Source organism: Parathielavia appendiculata (genome assembly GCF_033297405.1).
Source record: "Parathielavia appendiculata strain CBS 731.68 unplaced genomic scaffold N657scaffold_2, whole genome shotgun sequence".
NCBI classification, from domain to species: domain Eukaryota; kingdom Fungi; phylum Ascomycota; class Sordariomycetes; order Sordariales; family Chaetomiaceae; genus Parathielavia; species Parathielavia appendiculata.
The window spans coordinates 378,625-391,317 of NW_026944221.1; the positions used below are offsets into that span (position 1 = coordinate 378,625).

A 12,693-nucleotide genomic window follows, 5' to 3' on the forward strand; every position below is an offset into this window, starting at 1 on the left:
AGGATTGGTAAGGTTTATTATACGTCCAAGCGCGAGGCATCTTTAATCGGATACCCCCGATTTCTGATGAAGCAAAGGAAGCGTCAAGGTTCTTCATGAATTGTGTTCGAAATCGATGAGCCCCACAACATTGGTGGGTCGACGCGTAATCTGTACCTCCGTAACTTTCATCGCTTCAATGTTAGTCCATGTACCATACATATTGCTGCCCGGATATTGAGTACCATCGGATCTTGGGTGTAAACAATAATTCCCGAAAACGGGTGTCCGTTCCGGTTCAATAATGTCTGGTACTTCAAAAGCCCTTTCCCAGGTTGTTCTTTTCTCTTCGTCATACGCCAGAGACACACAAGATGGATGGGTAGGGCGTTGCGTAGTGGCTACCTGGGGGTACTCCGTACCATGGTAGCCAGCGGGAACCGCCGTATCCCAAATCGACCATGCCTGCTGCAAAGATGCGTGCGGGTCCTCGATATATTCACAGGAGATTCTGCAAGGTGAACGTTAACCCTAGCGCTTCCTAACAGAGGTGACAATCCCCACTAGCGATTAACAAATACATCGGGGTGGCAGCTGTACTCTTCGAGGATCTCGGGAGCGGGGCACAATGCAGTGTCAGGGTTTCGAGTTATAAAAGTACGGGTTCGTACGAACATTACAAACCCACAAAAGTTCTCGGGGGGGCGGGCTGAGAAGATTCGGGTTCAGGGCAGCATTCTGTTGACGGAATCGACCAGATGCGGATGTGCAACAACCCGCGCCTCCAAACTGTCTGCCGAAACAGGCGTTCTCGGTGATATCATTATTGGCAGTTGTCCTGCACAATGCACGCGGTGACATGGGCTTCGCCAGGTGCTTGGTTCCAAACACGATTCGTTTCGAGTTTCAAGCCGTCACTGAGAAGTCTATGACACCTCGACACACCTTCCACATGAGAATGGGCCATTCCGAAACCAGACAGCCGACAAGCACTTGTGTTAGCGTTCCAGGTTATCTCGAGGCACAACTCTCATCAAGTAGAGTCAGATGCCAGCCATTGGCAACCCGTTGGTTTGCCGAGCCGAATGTCTGCAATGGACAAGTAAAGTCAGTGCACCCCCTCCCCCCCCCCCCTCCAAAACAAGCCAACTTTCCGTTCCGAGATCCGGACGACGGAGTATGGTAAGGTATGTAAATTGGGAGCGTTCGTGGCATTGGTGCTGCTGGGAACTGCAAAACGCTTCAAGCACCTATCCGGCAGATCATCCATTTCTCCAACCGAAACCCGACCACCCTTGCCTTCCTTCGGGATTTCGGAACATGTTGGATCCGGCTGCATGGCGGTTTCTCTGGCACTGAGCCATGATTCCTCCGAGTTGTCGTTCTCAAAGATGGCTGACAGATCCCTGGAGGTGCACTCGCGTTTGCGCAACCTTCTACCAACTCATTTGGCACCAAGCTCTCGGTGGCATTCGAACGAACTGACTGTACAGATCCAAGGCTTCGATGTCAGGCCCCGTCATTGACCAGGCGTCACCTGCAGCAGCTTGTGCACCTCAGATTGGATCCCTACCCCTTTGTAACACATAAGGTACTCTACATACCTGGGAGCTGCGCCGCCACGGTACCTGCATGGTACGCTAATCCCCGATCCTGCATCTCCTGCATGTGCCGCACCAGGATGATGTAATCAGAGCACCCAGGGCGGAAAAGAAACGGTTCCATCTCGTTGCGTGCGGTTACACAGCATCGGACAGATACCAGTAGTGCCACGTTGGGCACCAGAGACAGGAACTCGGATTGCAGTCGCGGTATCATGAACTCACGATGGAGATGAGGTACAACCGCGAGGAGGCGCTAAGCTTTTCTCACTGAAAAAGGATAGGGGTCGAAGATTCCAACGTTGCGGCAGAAGTTCCCGTCATTTAAGAAGTCTATAACTAGGTGTCAGGATATGATGCAATCTGTTTTAAGTTCACAACTTGGTTCTCGTTATCATATCATACACTATAGTCCAAGCATCATAGGTATTCAGTTATTCAAGTGCGTTTCTTACTGTATAAGGTAAGAACAACACCAACGTAGGCAAGAAAACGGAGATAGAGGTAGTTACTTGTGCTTGTCCCATAGTTTTGATACAGCCACGGCCTACTCATGGGGATCGTTGCGACCTCAGGCTTGATGGCAACACTCGGTTGAGTCCTGAATGTTCATGCAACACACTCCTACAGTGCTTGAACGAATTGCACCTAGCAAAACTGAGGTCAAGCTGTTCAGAGGAGTTTAGATGGCTTCTTCCTCTGCACCTGCGTGTGGAACAAGGAACGGATCAGCAACCCCATCTTTACCCGCATTTATCCAAGACAGGAGGAACCTCGACCTAACATAATAACTCTAAGTCGCGCCCTGCTTCCCGAGTCCCGACTGTCGGGAATCTTCACCTGCCGTTTTCTTTTCGCGATTGAACCATCCAAGATTCAAATCAAGACACCCCATCATATGCGTTGCTCCAAGCGCAGCGCCAATGCCGCCTCCGCCCCAATATGTTCCTCCGCCACAGGAACCTGGCTATTTACCTAGTCATCGCCGTCGTCGCTTCCCTATTTCTGTGGCCGAGGGCCCCAAAATGGCCATCCGTACATAACAGAGTAGATCTAGAGATCCTCAATGTCACCTTGGGGGTCTGCAGACACCGCCATCTTCGCCCAGCGACGGCAGTATGCTAATCCCCTGATTGGTACATAGTTCCAGCACATATTCGTCATCAACCTTTCCACACGTACCGAACGCCGAGATGCCATGACCCTGTCTGCTGCCCTGAGCGAGCTTAAGATCACATGGGTCGACGGCGTTGCGGGAAAGGATGTCCCAGACAATGCCCTGCCGGGTGACCCGACCACGCGACAAGGCGCTTTTGGCTTGGGAAACAAAGGGTCTTGGAGGGCTCATATGAACGTGTTGCAACGGTGGGTACACAGAAGGAGATCAACGCTGCTCGTCGGTTGTGACGGCAGTCGCTAACCCGGAGGCCCCAGCATCGTCCGAGAGAACGTAACCAGCGCCCTCATCCTCGAGGATGACGCCGACTGGGACGTGCGGTTGAAGCTCCAGATGCAAGCATTCGCCCAGGCGGCAATGGTGTTCACACAGCCATCGAATAAGCACACTCTAGCAGAGAAGTACCGGGACAAACCCCATCCTGAGTTCCTGGTCACCCAGTTGCCACTCATGACACGGGCCCGCGATACTCCGTATGGTGACGGCTGGGACGTCCTCTGGCTCGGACATTGCGGTACAGAGTTCCCTGCCACAACGGAGCCGTACAAACCTTCCCCACTGCGAGTGATTATTCCGAACGACATGACCGTCCCGTCGCCGTCGCACCTCAGAGCACATCCTTTTGCTCTACAGGACAACTTGGCCCAAGAATATCCTCCCTACACGCGCGTCGTTCACGCATCGAGTGGCACTACTTGCACCCAGGCGTACGCCGTCAGCCAGCGAGGTGCAAGAAAGCTATTGTGGCGGTTTGGGTTGCAGACACTGACGACGGGCTGGGATCTGATGTTGCGCGACTGGTGCGACGGCTTGTATACCCGTCCGATGGATCCAAGCACGAACGAGGACACATGGGGAAGCGGAAGGATAAAGACGCCGGTGTGTGTGACGGTTCAACCCCCGCTGTTCAGCCACCATTATGGAAAGGGGGCTGCGTCAGACATCATGGCGCCTGGCGGCGGGTTCGTGAACAAAGAGACGGAGATGACTCCTTATGTGAGGATCAGTGTTAGGTTGAATATGGAGCGTTTGATCTCCGGAGAGGAGGCTGTGGAGCAATGGGCAGAGGACACCGAACACGTGTGATCAAGAGTCGGGTCTGGGTATACAGTCCCGGCCTCTCACCGAATCAGTCAAAGGCAGTATTGCCAAATTGTGACCTATGGTCTCAGCACATCGGAAACTTCGCCCTTCTCGACATTGGCAAGAAGATTAGGTTTGAAGGTTACTGAAGCTAAAGTGAAGTTATTGAACATGACCGACACTTACAACCTCGCTCGCTCTTACTCAAGGGTTTGCTTTGGTTTGTACCTTTCTCCTATTGCAAGTTAGGTGATTACATCACCATACATGTACCTATCCGTACCCCCAGTCTCCAGATCTGGCCTCTCCAGCCTTTTGAACACTACGAGAACCCGCGAGGAACAGTACGAGAGCGTGAATATTAACATCGATTATTCCACAAGAAATCCCCTCCGCGGCATGCAACAGCATTTGAAGCCAACCACAACACCAATCTCAGTGGTGGCAATGCTACCTCAGTTGCCATAGTCGACTTTGACTGGCAAACCTCCATTGACCGATGCGTGAAGGAGTTTTTCTCCCTCTTCATATTGGCTGTCGTTGAGAACATCGAGCAGATTAGAGGAGCGGCAGGTAAACGGGGGGATCCGCTTGAGGGTGTGTCTGACCAGGATTTCCCGCGGATATGGGAGCACCCTGTCTTTGAAGAGCTTGCCAACATCGTCGTGGAAGCCGAGATCACTTCACCTAAAGATGAGGCACGGGCTCTCGAAATCCCCGCTTTTGCGTGGTACGGTCTGCTGCCTACGGCGAGGAGAGCCCGGCCTTCGAGACCAACGAGACGCACTCGGCGCCTGCGGGAAACCTGTTCGGGGATCTCATAACACCCTCGATTTACTTGCCGGAGTCGCAGGCCAATGAAGAGACAGAACCCGGGCCATCAATCAGAAGACAGCAAGAGTGCTTCGGCCAATGAAACCCACCCAAGATGACAACTTGCGGGAGAACTCTAGCTTTACGGGTGATGCGGAGGCTCCCAGGTAATATAATCACCAGAGGTCGACGGCGTGGTGCAGCGAATATTCTGTGCTCAGGCCTTTGGAAAAACGGCCGCGGTCTAAGCATCCATGCTAGGAAATATAGACTTCTGAGGAGTGAAATTGTGTGGACCACCGACTGGGACGATCAATGGAAATGCAATCCAAAGGTATGGTACCTTATCTGGCAGCCGACTACCTTATATACACCGTGAACTGTATGTGTTGTCCATGGTCCAACTCCGTCGACCGACACTTTCAACCCGGAACCCGATCTTCTCCATGGCGGAAACATCGAGAACTCCGCGTCCGTCAAAGACCCAGTGCAACGGACTCATATGCTGGTAGATCTTTCGCCAGTCCACCCGTTCCTTGCGCCGTTGGTCTTTGCTCTCCCCGGTCACGCCGACGCTCCGTTCCAGTTGACAATCAGGACATTCCTCGATGCAAGGCGGCGTCGGGTTGAAGCGGTTCAAAGGGTCCTCCGTGCCCGGCGTCGTCTGCCTGAGATAGGACTGCAGCGCGAGGAGATCAGTCTCGTGCGGCTCGGCCCGCTCAAATGGCCGTGGATCTGCTGGCGACGCAGCCTCGCCGCCCTTCCCTCCCTTCACCGGCCCGTTCCGAAACTCATCAAATTCGGTAGTGATGAGCACGGCATCCGCTCCCCGGCATGCCGCATACACGTCTTCATGGACCGCCACCGGCCCGCCATACCTCTGCAGCACACCCTCGCCGGCAAAACGCCCAATCTCATGCGTCATCTGCGCCGGCACGCAGAGCGGGTCAAACACAGCAAGCTCCCTGGGTCCCTCCTCGAGCAGCGCATGAATGATCCCCAGCGCCGGCGACTCGCGCGTATCATTCGTGTCCTTTTTGAACGCATACCCCAGAACAGCCACCTTCTTCCCCGCTAGGGTATTATTCAACTTCCTCATCACCCTCGCAACAAACCGCTCCCTGGCAAACTCATTCATCTCGACCACCGCCCGCCAATACGCCGCCACCTCGGGCAGAATAAGCGTCTCGGCGAGGTACACAAGACTCAACACGTCCTTCTTGAAACAGCTCCCGCCAAAACCGATGCCGGCGCGGAGGAACTGCCCCCCGATGCGCGGATCAGCGCCGATAGCCCGTGCGACCTCGTCGACGTCGGCGCCTGTCGCGTCGCAGACGGCTGCGATGGAATTGATGCTGCTGATGCGCTGGGCGAGCATGGCGTTGGAGACGAGCTTGGCGAGTTCGGAACTGAAGACGTGGGTCGTGATGATGCGGGAGGCGGGAATCCAGCTCGCGTAGACGGAGGCCAGGGCAGCTGCAGCGCGGGAGCCGGCGGGGGTGGGGGATGAGCCGATCAGGATGCGATCGGCGTGAAGGAGGTCGTGGACAGCGGTACCGGCGGCGAGGAATTCGGGGTTGCTGAGCACGGGGAAGGGAATGTCTGGGCGGTGGAGAGCGAGCTGGGATTGGGTTAGAAGGTCAGCGGCTCTGGGGTGAGGGATGGTTGACTTGCCGTGTCCTGCACGAGTTGCGCTGTCCGGCAGGGAACTGTCGATTTTTCGACAATGATGGTGTTTGGGCGGGCATGCTGGGCGATGAGAGCCGTCGCGGCCTCGAACGCGGCCATGTCGGTAGCAGCGCCGGCTCCGTTGCCGCGGGTCTTGGTCGGGGTGTTGACGGCGATGAGGACGATATCAGCCTCACTGACGCACTTTGCCAGGTCAGTTGTGAAAACCAAGTTTGGCTCTCTGGCAGCCACGCGGGTTTGCCCCTCGCATTGGCTGGGGCAGCCAGACACGCAACCGGCCCGACCACTAATAAAGGCACACTCTCGTGAGCCGTCCCGAGTAATGCGCAGAATATCATCCAAGCTAGGCTCGTAGATGGGAGGGTGTCTTGAGTTCCATCTGCGGATGCGCTTCTCGTCCCTGTCGACGACGGTCACTCGGATTTGAGGATTGTGGAGCGCAATGACGGCAGCGGTCGGTCCACCTATGTACAGTCAGTACCCGTTACATTTGTTGATATCTGGGGTTTGGGGGTGGGGGAAAATCAAGAGCTCACCAACAAAGCCAGCACCAACGCAGCAGATGTTTCGAACAAGAGGGGCTTGAGCGGCAGCAACTAGCACATCAGACGATAAAGACCCTCGGTTGATCATCGACGTGCCGTCGACATAGCCCCCGACGTCTTGGGGCTGGAGTTGAGGGCTAAAGGACAAGCTGCCGTCCGGTGTGGTGGGCGCGGTAGAGTCGTCCAAGGTCACAAACTCATCCGCCTCAAGGGGGGATGGCGAAAGGGGATCCATCGTTTGGCTCGGTGGGTAATTGACTCTCTGGCACAGACTGGTGCGACCGAAATAGGCGAACCGAGGCTCGAGGAGGTAAAGAAGTCTACGCCGGTTGCAACGATCCGGTGAGGACCTTTGAGGTCAAGATGAACTCCGCATGAGACTCGGGTCACGCAAGCGGAACATTCGAGGAGGAGACATGAGACGACATGACAAATGCGCACCTTCCGACATTGGCCGGTCCTATATTCGAAAGAGCAGCAGCCGCCGGGCCGCTGTGTCGCCTCCCCGTGTTACCTTGCCCCCGGAAGATCATCCTCAATCCTCACATGCCTGCACTCACAACCGCTGGCGAGGCACCTCTTGCTGCAGGGACACATGTGTGTATGTACAAGGCAGTACATCTGACTCGTTCTTATATGCTGAAAGTCCCCTCTCTGGTCAGCAGAACGGGAGCCTTTCAAAGACCAGCCGGGCTCGGTGGGCATGTACCATCGAGTTCTCTAGTTGGGTGATGGCGGGAAGGTTGTTGAGCGGAAGAGAAAGCCTGGCGAATGAGAAGGTCCACGTTGGGGGAATGGCGCCCGCTTATTCGCGCGTCGTCTCGTGGGGTCGATAGCTTATCGGGGCTAGGCGTGCTTTCAAGAATGACACCCGTCCAAAGTCTTGGCAACTCCAACTCGACTCCGGTCCAGCAATCGGTACACGTTCCTTCATCTTGGCTTCCTGCGCGTTTCCATGATGCACCCCGCCGCTCGCCGCCGCCGCTCGCATGCAAGGTCGGTGCAACCAACAGAAAGCATGTTGACGCAACACCGTTCAAAATGCCCGCCACAATCCTGCATTCCGACATTGAGGCAGGCACTTTGGGTCTTTACCCACCATGAGAACGGATAACTAGATATCCATCTCCATCTTAGTCGTACACACGAACTGTGTCAGTGAGCGCCAGTCTCAAAGTTTCGTCATCAGTTCGATGTCTAAGAATTGAAAACAGATACCACAGCTGACAAGACACCATGGACACGGCACCGACCCCATACTCTATCTTCCCGGATGCCCTCCGCGGCAAGCGGATCCTACTCTGTACCGAGTCCTTCGGCCCGGTCAACGGTGTGTCCCGCACCACTCTTATGCTCGTCAACCACCTCCGGTCAAATGGCGTCGACGTCGCCGTCGTGGCCCCTCACACCCGCGAAACAACCTTCACCCCAGAACAGGCCCCACTCCAACAACAGCAACACGATCTCGCCCGGACAAAAAACACCACCCTCCGCATCAGCGGCTTCCCGCTACCCTACAACCCCGAGCTCACAATCGCCTACCCGGTCCGCCTCTCAACCCTTTACAGCCGAGCCTTCGGCCCCCGCGCGCCCCCGCCAGACCTGATCTATCTCGCCTCGCCCGCCTCGCTCGGGTTCCAAGTGATGCTCCAGCTGAGGAACCACCCTTCCGCCCACCGCCCGCCGCTGCTCGCAAACTTCCAGACCGACCTCGCCGGCTACTGCGCCATCCTCTTCCCGGCACCCTTCAGCACGGTGGCGGTGGCCGCGCTGGCGTTTGTGCAGAGTTATCTGTTCAACCATGCAAGTGTGAGGACTGTGTTCTACCCGAGCCGGTTTGTCAGGCGCATTCTAGAGGGGTGGCGGGTTGAAAGCAGAAAGTTGAGCCTGCTGCAGCGCGGGGTGGATACGGCCCTGTTTCATCCTTCGCGGCGGAGAAAGGGGTTGAGAGGGCGCATTGCGCCGAATGGGGAAATCGTGCTGATTTGTGTATCGCGGCTGGCTGGGGAGAAGGGGTTTGGGTTCCTGGCCGGGGCCGTGAGGGAGTTGGATCGGCGCGGGTTGAGGTTTGTGCTGTATGTTGTGGGCGGGAACAGGAATGCGGCCGTCGAAGAGGAGATCAAAGCGCTGTTTGATGCGAGATTGAGGGAGGCAGGGAGGGTGGTGTTTGCCGGGTTTTGCGCGGGCGAGAAGCTGGCTGAGGCGTATGCGTCGGCCGATGTGTTTCTGCATTGCTCTGTGACCGAGACTTTCGGTCTCGTCGTACTCGAGTCGATGGCGAGCGGCGTGCCCGTCGTGGCGAGGGATGAGGGCGGGCCGAGTGATATTGTGCGGGACGGCGTGACGGGATACTTAACGCCGCCAGAAGACGTGGCGGGGTTTGTCGACAAGGTCATGGTCCTGGCGACCGATGATGCTCTCCGCAAGCAGATGGGTGAGAACGCGCGCAGACAGGCCGAGGAGGCGACATGGGAGAGGATCAACAATCGGGTGGCCTGGCGCATGGTCGAGGCTATCGAGCAAAGCGAGAGGGAGAGAGCCGAGCTGCGAGCGAGACGTGAAAGGCTGCTCCGGCGATATGAAGCGCAGGCCGAAGAGAGGACGCCGTTGTTGAAGACAACCCCCATCTCAGAGTGGCTGCTGCCGACCGCCACCGTACAAGCCAGGGTGGCCGATGTGCGGGTTGCTGGGGGCATGGTTGCCATCTCTGCCACGTGGGTTGCTGTCGGGGCATATCTCGTGTTCATCAAGGCAGGGCTGTGGATGAAAGCAAGGGCGAGAAGTTGGTCTGGACTCTGGAGAGGAGCTCAAGGAGTGGCAAGCATTGGCCAGCCCTGCTGAGTCTTGTTGACCCTTTTTGTCCACATCCCGACGGAGGAATTGTAAATCAGTGACCGTCCGCAAGCTCTTCGTGCCCTGTGGTGGCTTGACGATCCTCTAAGATATCTGTATCCTGAAAGTCGCAATGAAGCCAATAGTAGCATCTGACGTCACTGGGTCATAACCCTCTATCCGTTGAACGTATGGGATCTCGCACAAAATCGGCATTCGAGATATTAGTATAGTTGTTTCTATCAAGCCTCAATCTTGTGTCCAATTTGCCCCTTGGTATGAGAACTTCCTCACAACTCGGCCGTGTGTGCGAGTGTAAGCGAGAACCCGTGCCGGCAACTGAAGGGCAGGAAAGGGGTTTGAGAGCCTAGATGTGCTACAACTGTCACAGTTCCTCCAGGGTTGCTCATCTTTACTGGGATCATGACTATCTGTAACGTCCTAGCATTTTAGTACCTCTGCTGGAAAGGGTTGCATCGGAGAATGGAAACCTAACTTCGTAAACATCTTCCCTCGAATTTGGCCGGTCCTTGAAAATCGATTCTAGGATCACTCACTTAGTATATCAAGAAGCACTTAGAGCAAAGTCACCTTTAAGTACTAGAATGTATGTACAAGGAAGTTGTCACGGACTGACTTCTAGTTTCGGACCATTCTTGTGCGACAAAAGGTGCTCTGCATAAAGCGGTTCCGACTCTACAGCTAAGTTACAACGTAAAATGACTGATACTTTTAATGACTGGAAGGACAAGGGTATGCCTCTATATGAGCTGCTAGATATAACGGCCATAGCAACCTGGAAGCTGAGGTGCTAAAACTGCAGGACACCTTCACGCCAGAAGCAGGAACACTACATAATTAGGGGTGACGGTTCGGCCCTAAGGGGGAGGCAGAAAAGGTTATTGATGTAGGATTACAGCTAGTATTCTTGACTGCATTGCCAAGTTTGTTAGCTAACAATATTGTCTTCCCACGTCTCACTAGCCGTTAAGAGCATCTATGTCAAGACTGTCCTATCTCGCGCTAGTCCTGGATGTTCAACGCCGACGGCCACGGCTGTGACGAACTGATATGCAAGATGTCCGATCTCAAAATTGTGCTTAGGCCTTGAAGGGTGTTCTAGACGCGAGGGACAGGCCTCAACAGTGTGCTTAAGCCGGGGCCCGCTTACCGAGCCGCGATGGTGTCAAGCCGCGATGGTGTTCAGCCGTGATGGGGTGTTGAAGCTCCAAAAGGTACATGCCCCTCTTCACTCCGAATTTCATTTTCGTTCGGAGCATTCATACCATTCCTTCAGCAGGACAACAAAGCCACAAACAACCATCTACCAGCAAGGCCAGAGCGAGAAAAATGACGGACAGGGTCGACATGGAATCGACTGTGGACCAGGACAGCAGCCGTCCAAGTAAGTGAGGTGCCTTCCATTCCTTCTCTCTTGTATTTGAAGGTTATTTCTCGCAACCCTCCTCCCCTCCGGTCACCAACAACTTACGCGCAAACTTACACCAAATTTACACCCAGGCACTCCTGACATCCACATCGTCAGCATGGCCCGAGTCATGCTGGGCAACTCCGCCGACTCGTACGGCGGCTGTGACGAGGACTATTTCGTCAAGGGATTCGAGGAAGGATTCAAAGCCGGCTTTTCACTTGGTTACAGAAAAGCCCTTGAGGAGGGCAAGAAGCAGGGCCACTCTGAGGCAGAGGCCGAGTTCAAGAAGCGCGCCGGGAGGGAATCCTCCAAGGGCGGCGAAGTGCAGCTGGGCACAGGTGAGTTTCATGGCTCTTTCATATTCTTTCTTAGTGGCCGCCAAAGTCTGCCATCTGGTGCACGGTTGCGACAAGAACTCCCGACTGATTCTGTATCATCCGAACAGTGAGCGAATTTAACTTCAGAAAGAACTTCCAGGCCATCCAACAGCGCGGCTCACGTGTGTTTGCCGGAACTTTGGCCAGCGACACTCCATTCCGGACCAGTGGCGACATAACCCTGCTCAGCGATGTTGTGCTGAAGGATAGTCCCTCCAGCAGCCCTAACTGCCTGCTGAGAGACATCGAGGCCTGTCCCGTTGGAGATGATGACATGTTCCATGATGCCGCTTCCTCCTTCTCCGCCCAGTCCGAAAACTTGCTGGTTTTCTACGCCGAGCAGCAACTCTCTGCGTCCGGTTCTGACTCTGCTGACAATGGGATCCGCATCGCTCCCACGGAGGTTGGCAGCTGCCCCGACAGCCCCGAGAAACGGGAAGAGCAGGACTTGCTCGGCCTCTTCGATAAAGCAAATAATCAGGCGCTCATCCCTTCGTCCCAAACGTCAAAGGCACCAGAAGAGCGCATCAATTCTTCCCCCGTGATTGCGTCCACGTTGTCGGTGGACATCACCGCCCTCGTTCCACTCGCCAGACCCTCAATTCTTGCCTCCATCAGCACCACCCACGCCCACACAACAATCACCACCGGAGCAAACGCTGCCGAGATCCAGTCCACCGCCAAAGGCGAGGCGCATACCGAGCCCATGATTCTGTTCACAATCCCCAGAGGCGACGACAAGGATCCTCTCATCAAGCTCAAGAACCAAGGCCTCACCACCCTCTACAACATTCCCCTCCCACACACACTCCAGCTCCCCAACTGGGAACCCGACATGGACCCAAACATGGAAACCAGCCCCTCAGCTCGCCGCCCCCGGCCACCCTACCCGACCCTGTCCGGCTGGCACAACATCTACGCGCTCGCCGACCAAGGCCGCACCATCGTTGGGGGAAGAGGAATGAATCCCTGCTTTCTCTCGTGAGAATCTGGCGTTGTGAGCGCAGGTCCTCTGGGTCTGAGGATAGTAGCCGTGCGTTCTCGGTCATTTTGCCAACACGGCTCGTATAAAACTCACGGTTTCCCCTCGTAGGCCTGAGACTAGTTTGATACCCCATGAAGGTTCAAGGGGTTGTTGTGTCCAGGTACATCAAGCAGCTCCGCT

The 12,693-nt window shown here is 55.4% G+C and overlaps 5 protein-coding genes across 5 annotated transcripts; 3 read left to right on the forward strand and 2 right to left on the reverse strand.

Moving 5' to 3' along the window:
• Window positions 1-1,376: 1,376 nt before the first annotated feature.
• Window positions 1,377-1,947, reverse strand: N657DRAFT_176012 (uncharacterized protein). The gene is made up of 2 exons (XM_062786094.1): window positions 1,584-1,947; window positions 1,377-1,525 (listed from the first exon to the last, which is right to left on the reverse strand). The coding sequence occupies exons 1-2, from the start codon at window positions 1,795-1,797 to the stop codon at window positions 1,416-1,418; spliced, it is 324 nt and encodes a 107-aa protein (XP_062650560.1). The 5' UTR covers window positions 1,798-1,947; the 3' UTR covers window positions 1,377-1,415.
• Window positions 1,948-2,383: 436 nt separating this feature from the next.
• On the forward strand, window positions 2,384-4,033 carry N657DRAFT_588442 (glycosyltransferase family 25 protein). Its single transcript, XM_062789843.1, has 3 exons — window positions 2,384-2,660; window positions 2,725-2,945; window positions 3,015-4,033. The coding sequence occupies exons 1-3, from the start codon at window positions 2,523-2,525 to the stop codon at window positions 3,841-3,843; spliced, it is 1,188 nt and encodes a 395-aa protein (XP_062650561.1). The 5' UTR covers window positions 2,384-2,522; the 3' UTR covers window positions 3,844-4,033.
• Window positions 4,034-5,017: 984 nt separating this feature from the next.
• N657DRAFT_566923 (nucleotide sugar dehydrogenase) lies at window positions 5,018-7,122 on the reverse strand (the record flags this gene model as incomplete). Its single annotated transcript, XM_062788465.1, has 3 exons — window positions 5,018-6,274; window positions 6,364-6,806; window positions 6,879-7,122. The coding sequence occupies 3 exons, from the start codon at window positions 7,120-7,122 to the stop codon at window positions 5,018-5,020; spliced, it is 1,944 nt and encodes a 647-aa protein (XP_062650562.1).
• Window positions 7,123-7,869: 747 nt separating this feature from the next.
• On the forward strand, window positions 7,870-9,904 carry N657DRAFT_588448 (glycosyltransferase family 4 protein). Its single transcript, XM_062789844.1, has 2 exons — window positions 7,870-8,041; window positions 8,102-9,904. The coding sequence occupies exon 2, from the start codon at window positions 8,124-8,126 to the stop codon at window positions 9,726-9,728; it is 1,605 nt and encodes a 534-aa protein (XP_062650563.1). The 5' UTR covers window positions 7,870-8,041; window positions 8,102-8,123; the 3' UTR covers window positions 9,729-9,904.
• A 1,165-nt stretch (window positions 9,905-11,069) lies between these two features.
• On the forward strand, window positions 11,070-12,513 carry N657DRAFT_668812 (uncharacterized protein; the record flags this gene model as incomplete). Its single annotated transcript, XM_062795460.1, has 5 exons — window positions 11,070-11,124; window positions 11,241-11,489; window positions 11,524-11,595; window positions 11,629-11,650; window positions 11,697-12,513. 5 exons carry the CDS (start codon window positions 11,070-11,072, stop codon window positions 12,511-12,513), a joined length of 1,215 nt encoding a protein of 404 aa, XP_062650564.1.
• Between the last annotated feature and the right edge of the window lie 180 nt (window positions 12,514-12,693).

Coding starts and splice junctions, on each gene's coding strand:
- N657DRAFT_176012 (XM_062786094.1), bottom strand. CDS start 1,797: ATGATACCGCGACTGCAATCCGAGTTCCTGTCTCTGGTGCCCAACGTG. Junction 1,526..1,583: donor CGTGGCGGCGCAGCTCCCAG/GTATGTAGAGTA, acceptor GAGGTGCACAAG/CTGCTGCAGGTGACGCCTGG.
- N657DRAFT_588442 (XM_062789843.1), top strand. CDS start 2,523: ATGTTCCTCCGCCACAGGAACCTGGCTATTTACCTAGTCATCGCCGTC. Junction 2,661..2,724: donor TCCTCAATGTCACCTTGGGG/GTCTGCAGACAC, acceptor ATTGGTACATAG/TTCCAGCACATATTCGTCAT. Junction 2,946..3,014: donor CATATGAACGTGTTGCAACG/GTGGGTACACAG, acceptor CGGAGGCCCCAG/CATCGTCCGAGAGAACGTAA.
- N657DRAFT_588448 (XM_062789844.1), top strand. CDS start 8,124: ATGGACACGGCACCGACCCCATACTCTATCTTCCCGGATGCCCTCCGC.